General features: G+C 36.2%; 2 protein-coding genes across 2 annotated transcripts; both read left to right on the plus strand.

The window, feature by feature from the left end:
- The first annotated feature begins 312 nt into the window (after window positions 1-312).
- Window positions 313-1,759, plus strand: LOC137726984 (two-component response regulator 24). The gene is made up of 3 exons (XM_068465934.2): window positions 313-469; window positions 1,024-1,294; window positions 1,417-1,759. Exons 2-3 carry the CDS (start codon window positions 1,079-1,081, stop codon window positions 1,594-1,596), a joined length of 396 nt encoding a protein of 131 aa, XP_068322035.2. The 5' UTR covers window positions 313-469; window positions 1,024-1,078; the 3' UTR covers window positions 1,597-1,759.
- Window positions 1,760-4,510: 2,751 nt separating this feature from the next.
- LOC137725158 (chaperonin CPN60-2, mitochondrial) lies at window positions 4,511-8,954 on the plus strand. The gene is made up of 18 exons (XM_068463750.2): window positions 4,511-4,754; window positions 4,876-4,900; window positions 4,989-5,120; window positions 5,427-5,586; window positions 5,679-5,854; window positions 5,955-6,050; window positions 6,195-6,299; window positions 6,407-6,493; window positions 6,583-6,672; window positions 6,782-6,862; window positions 6,961-7,029; window positions 7,138-7,215; window positions 7,314-7,409; window positions 7,554-7,653; window positions 7,737-7,840; window positions 8,134-8,239; window positions 8,345-8,423; window positions 8,523-8,954. The coding sequence occupies exons 1-18, from the start codon at window positions 4,717-4,719 to the stop codon at window positions 8,626-8,628; spliced, it is 1,728 nt and encodes a 575-aa protein (XP_068319851.1). The 5' UTR covers window positions 4,511-4,716; the 3' UTR covers window positions 8,629-8,954.
- Window positions 8,955-9,441: the final 487 nt, after the last annotated feature.

A 9,441-nucleotide genomic window follows, 5' to 3' on the forward strand; every position in this document is an offset into this window, starting at 1 on the left:
GTGTAAGAGAACGAACAATACTAAGCTTTAAACTTATCAACCGACCTAACTCTAAGCTCCAATAAGTATACAACTATCGTCTTTCTTTTTACCTTGCTGTCATCCACATAATTCAAATGATGCAAAGATGTCCTGAAAGAAGGTAGAAGCGTCTGATTTATGCATATCAACAATTAAGGAAAGAATCACCATTTTCGATTTTTGAGATTTTCAACTAAATCCAAGTGATACTCTGTATCCCCACATGGCCACTTTCATCCTTTTTCCCCCTTTTTTTTTTTTTTGGTTTTTAGTAGAGGATCCTTTTTCTCCAGTTTCTGCTGCCGTTTTTTTTAATAAAAAGATTGAAATTGCCGCATGGAACAACAGTAGAAAAAACCAGCTTTTTTGCTTTATCTTCTGCCTCACAATCATAGCAGAAGTCTCACCATTCTTACATCACTTGCAGAAATCTCAGCTTTATCTTAAGGTACCTACTAAATCCTTGTCTTAGACAATTTTTTTCGGGCTTTTCTTTGGCTTAATTAGCGCTTGACTTAGAAAACAACGTAAAGTCTTGTGGCGGATTGCCCTGGTTGATAGGGCGTTCTTTTTTAATTTACTGCGTCCAAGTTTAAATTTTCCTTCTCAACCCCGCCCCACCCCCCCCCCCCCCCCCCCCCCCCCCTAGTGTGGTGATACTACTTGTAATAAACAAGAATGCAGTTTCAACCAATTTTTGCAAGGTGAAAAATAATTATTAATAGCATACAATTACTGAATTACATCTGTGAAAGAACTCATGATAGGAAATAATTTGGATATTTCAAGGCTCCAAATTGTATCTGACCTCCTAAGATTAACCACTCTCGTGCATATTAATGCTGAAAATATTGGTCTTTTGTTTCGGTTCCTTTTGCTAAGGAAATCTCGAAGGCAAGCCTGCTTTCCTTTCTATATATACACAAATTTCTTTTTTGATTTCGTATATTAAGCTATTAATTAAAGCAGATTTTTAACACTGTCTGCTGCTGTGTTATACAGGAAACCAAAGAATTCACCACAAACTGTTGGAAAACACAAGTTTGAAAGAACGAAAATGTTGAAGAGCAAAAACGCAACCACGAAGATGATGGCGCTTGTTGTAGACGATAGCATAGTCAACCAAAGAATTCACCACAAACTACTGGAAAACTTTGGCATAGAAAACCAGGTTGTAGGGAACGGGAAAGAAGCCATTGATGTCCACTGCTCAGGGAAACATTTTGACCTTATTCTCATGGACATGGACATGCCTGTCATGAATGGCATTGAGGTAAATTTCTTCTCTTTTTTTCATGTAAATAAAGACATAAAATCCTGGAAAGTTTATTCTAAATTTACCTGTTAATGTTACTGATTTTTTTTGTTTTGTTTGTTTTTGCTTTTGAATTATAGGCAACGAGGATGCTGCGTGCGATGGGAATTCGAAGTACGATTGCAGGTGTTTCGTCGCATTCGTCTCTCAGTGAAGACACGAAAGAATTTATAGAGGCAGGCTTAGATGATTACCAAGAGAAACCATTAACCCCTGCTAAGCTAGTTTCCATCCTCCATAAGGTTAATCTCCATGTTTGAATTAATTATTTCAAGGATTCATTAGTATTAAGAAGGGAAAAAAGGTCATGTACTTAAATGTAACCCTCTCACCATCAAGTAGTTCTTGAAATCATTGTTGTTTAAGTGTGATTAACAATTGAGAGCAGCTGATTAATCAATATATATGAGAAAGTTTTACTTATCCATACGCTTTGCTCTTTCTTAATTTTGTTCCTTTGGTGTGTTGCTGTGGCTGGTCTTGCAATATGAATGTAAGGCCATTTGTTTGTTTTTTTATATTTCTTTTACAATGCGATATTCTAAAATTTAAACTGTTCTAACGTATGAAATTGAGTTTGAATCACATTCTTGTATGTTAAGAAATACGGACTTCAACTCCTTCAAACCACTCGGGTTAAAAACAAATATTCTTCAACTCGATGAATTTTGTTTTTTTGTTACATTGAAATGAGTCTAACCCTTGACATGTCTATTGATTATTTAATGATACGTTTGGTGAAGTATTAGATTAAAAACTTGATTTTTCAGTAAAAGAAAATTAATGTCTATTTTTTAAGAGAATAAACAAATTAAAGAGAATTGATCAGACTTGTTCTCAATTTTTAAAAAAAAAAAAAAAAAAAAAAAAAACACTTAGTTCATCATGACTTGTTTTTGTCTGTACTTCTTCCTCCTATTAATGAAAGTTGTGTTGCACAAAGAATCAAAGATTGTGATGTTCATCTACTTCATAAAAAAGAGATTGAAGAACATTTAATGGCACCAAGTTCCACTATTTAAAATCAAATTTGGTTTTAGAGCCCGTCGAATTGATAGGCAAAATACTAGAAACTACCACCTCTGATCCAGACGCAGTCGCCGCCACCATGGATGTTTGTCATAAGCATATGCAAATGCAGGTCGATGGCCTCTTCATCTATTAGCCCTAAGTCCAACTTATTTCACCACCCAATCCCCATTCTCAACAACCATACACAATCGCACACCCCAAACCCCAATTCCTTCTTCATGGAGAGAGAGAGAGAGAGAGAGAGAGAGAGAGAGAGAGAGAGAGAGAGAGGAATACTGGTTGAGATGATGGCTAGGGAAAGTTATGGAGTAATCCATGAGAGAGGGATGAAGAAAAAGCTAGCATGGTTTTATTCCAGCAACCCGACTAATAATACCGAGGGTTTGGAGTGCATAAGCTATCCGGCGTGAGTTATATAAATTAAGTGGAGTAGCATAAATAATTTGATGCTAGTTTAATAGAAATGGCATAAAAGAGTAGAATGAGAATTAATGAGAAATATAACAAATTGTGGAAGGTCCTGGATTTGATGTTCCGAGCTGGTGAGTTTGGATGATTGTGGCCACGGGTAGAGTGAAATTCCCGATAACCTCTTTGAGCCCGAAAGAGGTTGACAACTGTGATTTGCCATTGTCTCCTTTTTTTTCTTCTTTCAAATTGCTAAAAAAATGGGAAGATAAGAATGATAAATAAAACGAATTTTGATTTGATTTGCTAACAAAATGATAAAATTAAAATAAATAAAATAATTAGATAGTCAACTGGAGGTTTTGGAAATAGAGGGACTTAAACCCTCACGATTTGTAAAGTCGAGGAATTTTCAAGCTACTGTTTAATACGGCATGTCAAATCAAGCTTTAACGAAGGGGAGCTCCCTTTCTTTAAGAAAAACTAACGAAAAATTAAAAAATAAACTTTAATTTTAATAAAAAATGACAAATAAAGGTGTGGTAATTAGTACTAGAGGTAAAATGTGGTTTTTTGTTAAAAGTAAATAGTACCAATAGTGTTTCGTCAAAACTTTCATTTCTTTATTGCTAATATAATTGCACTGAAGTGCTAATTTTGCAACTCTAACAACATTCCCGTAGGCTTACACCGAGTCAATTTAATTGGCAGTTGAAAATTGATAAATTAAGATATTATGCCATACAAAAAGTCTTACAATTTGAAAAGAGAAGTGTGATATTTTGTACCAGAACTCAGAAGAAATAAAGAAGAATAGGAACTTACATCAAAACTGAATGAATAGTACGTGGTGAACAAACTTCACGCAAGCGTAAAATTACTCTAATAATTATGCAATTAAGAAATATAAAGACAAGTTAGTTCTTGTTACATTGGTATGGTGTGAGTTCCGAAGCCTAAGTTAGACTCAATAGATGAAATAAATTTGAAAGCTCTAAGTTTATTGGTAGATGAACAATTATCTTTCCTTGGTTGATGGTCATTCCTTTATATAGTATTAAACATGAGTTTGAAGACGATTGTATGAGGCACGAGTAGCTAACTATTATTAATTGGTTGGTTTGAGCCTCTATTAACGCCCATTAAGCCAATTAAGGAGATGTGATAGTGGGCAACTATTAAGAGTCTCCTTTAGGGAAGCCTCTTAACCACATCAAATATTGTGGCCTAGGTCACGACAATAGGGATTGTAATATCATTGGTGCGAGATTATTCCTTATCTAGTTTTGTTGGGCTAAGAAATCCATTATGTTGCTGAATTACGCGTATCTTAGATGCATATTCTGTTGAGGTGTCTTCTCTGTTAAGTGAGATCCACAGAACTACGTTTCGTTCGCATTTTATGCCTAGCCTAAACGTGAACTTGGATTCCCCTGAGTGTTATAGGAGCATTCTCATCAATCACAAGACCAGTGACTTTTGTTATCACATTATATATTGAAAAAGTATTTAAATGATGATTTGATTACAATACTTATATATATCTAATACAATTATAATTTTAACGGTAAGATTGGTTTCCTAGTTTATATATATTTGTATGAATTGTATGTGACCGTTAGATAATAGTTTCACGGTATAATATTCACATAAATTATACTTAAAAGAAATGAATATCATGAATTGAAAAGAAAAAGAAAACTCAGGTAAACAGGCCTGCGTAGAAGGCCCACCAGGGTCCGTGGCTTTCAGCAAGAGTAACTGGTCCCCAAAACCCTAAACCCTAACCAAATGCTTCTAGACCCTTCTCTGCTGCACATTTTATACTCTCCTGCTCTCTCCCCATCTCTCTCTCTCTCTCTCTCTCGCTCTCTCGCCTCGCCTTTTCCTGATTGCGTACCTTCTTTCTCTCTCTAAGGTGCTCTGCAACTTCATCAATCATGTATCGCTTCGCCACTAACCTTGCCTCCAAAGCCAGGTATGTACTCCCATCTTGCCTCTGTCAAAATTCGAACTTGTCCCCAAAGGTCACCGTCTTTGATTGTTTTCTCATCTGGGTCGCTCGCATTTTCTGATTTTTTATTGCTTTGTGGTTGCAGGTTGGCTAGGAACAGTTCTCAACAGGTACTTGTTTTCCTTATCTATTTGAAGTTGTGATTTTTTATTGCTTAATTGTGTTTTGATGTGGGGTTTTGTTTTCCTTACTGTTCAGATTGGCAGTAAATTGATTTCGAGAAGGAACTATGCGGCGAAAGAAATCAGATTCGGTGTTGAAGCCCGGGCCGGGATGCTTAGGGGTGTGGAAGAGCTCGCTGATGCTGTCAAAGTCACAATGGGGCCGAAAGTACGTGACTTTTTCATTCTTGATTTGTTTATATTGGTTGATTGCATTCTGGCTATGGTTTGGAACAATAATCTGTATATTGGTAGCAATTTTTTGCTTTGAGTTCTCATATTCATATGTTTAAATCTTGATGATCTATGGGTAGTTTAATAAACTCTGAGATTTGTTGGATATCGTATTTTGTTTATTCATTTTGGTAATTCCTGCAATTGTAAGTAGTGAATTGAGTTTGTTTCATTGTTCCCTCAGTCTTCAATTCCATCTGACTTATTATGATGGTTGTTGTTCATGCTTGATTTTTGATAGGGGCGCAATGTTGTTCTGGAACAAAGCTTTGGTGCCCCAAAAGTGACAAAGGATGGTGTCACTGTAGCAAAGAGTATTGAGTTCAAAGATAAAGTGAAGAACATTGGTGCTAGTCTTGTAAAGCAGGTTGCCAATGCGACAAATGATGCAGCAGGAGATGGTGAGTGTTCTTTACATGTTATGTACAACTGTTTGTAAAATCTTGGTTGATTGTGAAGATAGTGATGCAAATGTTGTTATTTGTGTTTGCAGGTACCACTTGTGCTACAGTCCTTACTCGTGCTATATTTACTGAAGGATGCAAGTCAGTGGCGGCTGGAATGAATGCTATGGACCTAAGACGAGGCATTTCAATGGCAGTTGATTCTGTTGTTGCAAACTTGAAGAGTAGAGCTAGGATGATCAGCACATCTGAAGAAATAGCTCAGGTTTGCTTTTTTATAATTTGAGAATTGAGAGAAATAATATGAGTGTCTAAATTTATGGTAATGAATTTGTTGCTTATATGAATTCTTTTCCTTTGAACAGGTTGGTACAATATCAGCAAACGGAGAGAGAGAAATTGGCGAGCTAATAGCTAAAGCTATGGAGAAAGTTGGCAAAGAGGGTGTTATTACCATAGCTGTAAGTTGCCTTCTTAGAATCTTTCCCTGTTTCCTATAATTTTCTGTGAGTAGTATTGTATTATGGTATGTGGTGGCACATTGGAGCTTTCGCATTCTCTACATAATCTGATTCTAATTTTGTTTTCCTGTTGAATTATTTCAGGATGGAAAAACACTATATAATGAATTGGAGGTCGTTGAAGGAATGAAGCTGGATAGGGGCTACATATCCCCCTACTTCATCACCAATCCAAAGAACCAAAAATGTGTAAGCAGTTTATCATTATTTGTCACTGTTCTAGTTTCATGGTAATTATCGCACTTTTGTAAAACGGCTTCATTGTGCTTACTCACTAGACATTTTGATTTTTACAGGAATTAGAAGATCCACTCGTCCTAATCCATGAGAAGAAACTCTCAAATTTGAATTCTATAGTGAAAATATTAGAGCTGGCCTTGCAGGTAAGGGTTTCTTTGGTGGTATTGTTGGAATCTTGTGAATGTGCTATTGCTTCTATGATTGTGTTGCCTGATTTGATGTGTGTTCTCAGAAACAAAGACCTCTTGTAATTGTTGCTGAAGATGTGGAAAGTGAAGCACTTGCAACGCTCATTATAAACAAGCTTCGTGCTGGAATTAAGGTGATGCTTGTATTTTATATTATGTGCTGATTATGCATCCGATATTAGAAGTGTTGATTGTCTATATATACTTCATATGTCCTGATATGATTGTTTTGATGGGTTGAAGGTTTGTGCAATTAAAGCCCCTGGATTTGGAGAAAACAGGAAGGCAAATTTGCAGGACCTAGCCGTTCTTACGGGAGCCCAGGTAACTTGATATGTATTCTTCACTTCTCCTCGAAAAGTTCACATTATTAGGAGGCTGTCAAGTGAACCATTTTGTTTTTTCTTTCTTTGGGTTTTTAGGTAATAACTGAAGAGCTTGGTCTGAACATCGAAAAAGTGGGAATAGAAACACTTGGAACATGCAAAAGGGTGAGATATTTCAACTTTGTATTAGCATATGTTCATAATCTTGGTGTCTCAGTTTCTGCTTTAAATAAGTTGAAATGTTTAATGACTTGCGTGGTCTTGATATTGTAGATTACGGTATCAAAAGATGACACAGTCATTCTTGATGGGGCTGGTGACAAGAAAGCCATTGAAGAAAGATGTGAACAGGTTTTTTGCTACTTCTCTTTGTTTAATCTCTTCGAACAGCTATTTTGTGTTTCATTGTGTTTGTTAACGTGATGTGTGGACTTTGATTGTTGTGACAGCTGAGATCATCAATTGAATTGAGCACTTCTGATTATGACAAAGAGAAGTTACAAGAGCGCCTTGCAAAGCTTTCTGGTGGTGTTGCCGTCTTAAAGGTTAATTTTCCTTTTGAAAATTGTCAACTGTTTTCTGTCCCTTCTATTGGTCTAGAGTCTAGGGTGACAGATCTAATTTCTAAAACGTCTTATTCTAATCACTGTTTCTGCTGAAAACAAGTCTGATAGAGATTTACTCTGTAGATTGGTGGAGCTAGCGAAGCGGAAGTTAGTGAAAAGAAGGATAGAGTAACTGATGCTCTAAACGCCACCAAGGCTGCTGTAGAGGAAGGAATTGTACCCGGTAAGTTGTCTTCTAGAAATGCGTTTGGCTCGTCTTGTTTGAATTGTGTTATCTTATGGTAATTAATAGCTTGCAATATGCAGGTGGTGGTGCCGCCCTTCTATATGCTTCAAAAGAGCTGGACAAACTGGTGACTGCGAACTTTGATCAAAAGATCGGTGTTCAAATAATTCAGAATGCTCTAAAGGTATCAATAAAAAAACAGTTATCTTGTATATTTCTCATTCTCTTGGCGTCTTTTTGTAATTCAAATAAACTTAGTGTAGCTTTAAGCTTCATGCTAGTCATGCTCAGACTAGCAAGAAGTCCTTTTTAAGTAAGGGGAAAATATGAAATGTCAACCTAGTCTTCAATAGTTTCATAAATTAGGAATTCCAAATGCTTTCAGATTATCAATTAAAAAATACACAAAGCTAAGTAATCAATTGCTAATGGATCATATGCATTTTAATCTTATCATTTGGTTTCATTATCTTTTAGATGCCTGTATCCACAATCGCTTCTAATGCTGGAGTCGAGGGGGCTGTTGTCGTTGGCAAACTACTAGAGCAGGATAATCCTGACCTTGGATATGATGCAGCTAAAGGTTGGTTCTTTTTATCCATCGAACAAACATGATAACTGGTGGCTTCACCTGTGTCTAGTACTGTAAAATATGTAGAAGGATTTATTCGTTCTCTACTCCTTTCAGGTGAATATGTTGACATGATAAAGGCAGGGATCATCGATCCATTGAAAGTCATCAGAACCGCCTTGGTGGATGCTGCAAGGTAATCCATATAAAGCCTTGAAGCTCCTCGGGATTTTCCTTGTTTTTTTTTAAATGACATTCTTAAAGCAAAGATCTGAAACTTGTCTCGCTGTTGCAGTGTTTCCTCGTTGATGACCACTACCGAGGCAGTTGTCGTCGAGCTTCCAAAGGACGAGAAGGAAACCCCTGCAATGGGAGGAGGCATGGGAGGCATGGATTACTAGATGTTGTATCGGCATGCTGAATTTACTAGAGGCTGTCTTGTTCGGCTCCTAACCTTCCTCGTGTCGTTTATTTTGAAACTGAGTTCTCCAATTTCTCAATTTTATAGCTTTTTCTTTTTGAATGGTATTGGAGGCTGAACATGAATGTAATCATAGTGAGGGATTAACTGTGCAGTAGCGTTTTACACCGGTTGTAGTCTCTGATGGGTATTTATTTCTCATTTGACAGAGGATTTTGTTTTCATCTGCAACTTTGTTAGTGTTAATTGTGAGAGAAAAAAAAATTTGATAATAAAAGTACGTATGAATGTGTGGTTAGTGTCGTATTAATTGTTTAGCGCTTGTGCGCTACTATTATAGAGTTAGTAAGTTATACTCCCGGTGTTTTTTACACTCAATCCTCTTGTTTTTGCTTCTCGATTGTTTTTTTAAGTTATTCAGTTCAAAATGATAGAAACAGAGGATTTTCACATCTTTTTTTTTCCCTCTTGCACGTTCTTGTTAAGTTTAGCCTTTTGATTGAATAAATCACAGTCGAGGATAGGTGAAAAGAAATGCGAGGAAATTATTTTTTACGACAAATTTGAGTGTGGACGGGGAGATAGGAGTATGAGAATAAGTTAATAGAAAGTGACTTTCGATCTCATTTTCACATCATACTGTCAAGTTATCCTAATTTTTGAATTGAATAAGTTAATAGAAAATCAAGGGACGAAAATAAAAAAAAAAGAGCTTTATAGGTAATGCAAGATGATTGTTGAAGATTGCATGTTTTGTGAATTCTTTCATGATTTATAAGATTACATAATTCAA

This window comes from Pyrus communis, chromosome 5 (assembly GCF_041283825.1).
Source record: "Pyrus communis isolate YQ-2024b chromosome 5, ASM4128382v1, whole genome shotgun sequence".
Classification (NCBI taxonomy): domain Eukaryota; kingdom Viridiplantae; phylum Streptophyta; class Magnoliopsida; order Rosales; family Rosaceae; genus Pyrus; species Pyrus communis.

Coding starts and splice junctions, on each gene's coding strand:
- LOC137726984 (XM_068465934.2), top strand. CDS start 1,079: ATGTTGAAGAGCAAAAACGCAACCACGAAGATGATGGCGCTTGTTGTA. Junction 1,295..1,416: donor CTGTCATGAATGGCATTGAG/GTAAATTTCTTC, acceptor TTTGAATTATAG/GCAACGAGGATGCTGCGTGC.
- LOC137725158 (XM_068463750.2), top strand. CDS start 4,717: ATGTATCGCTTCGCCACTAACCTTGCCTCCAAAGCCAG. Junction 5,587..5,678: donor AAATGATGCAGCAGGAGATG/GTGAGTGTTCTT, acceptor TTGTGTTTGCAG/GTACCACTTGTGCTACAGTC. Junction 6,863..6,960: donor CCGTTCTTACGGGAGCCCAG/GTAACTTGATAT, acceptor TTGGGTTTTTAG/GTAATAACTGAAGAGCTTGG.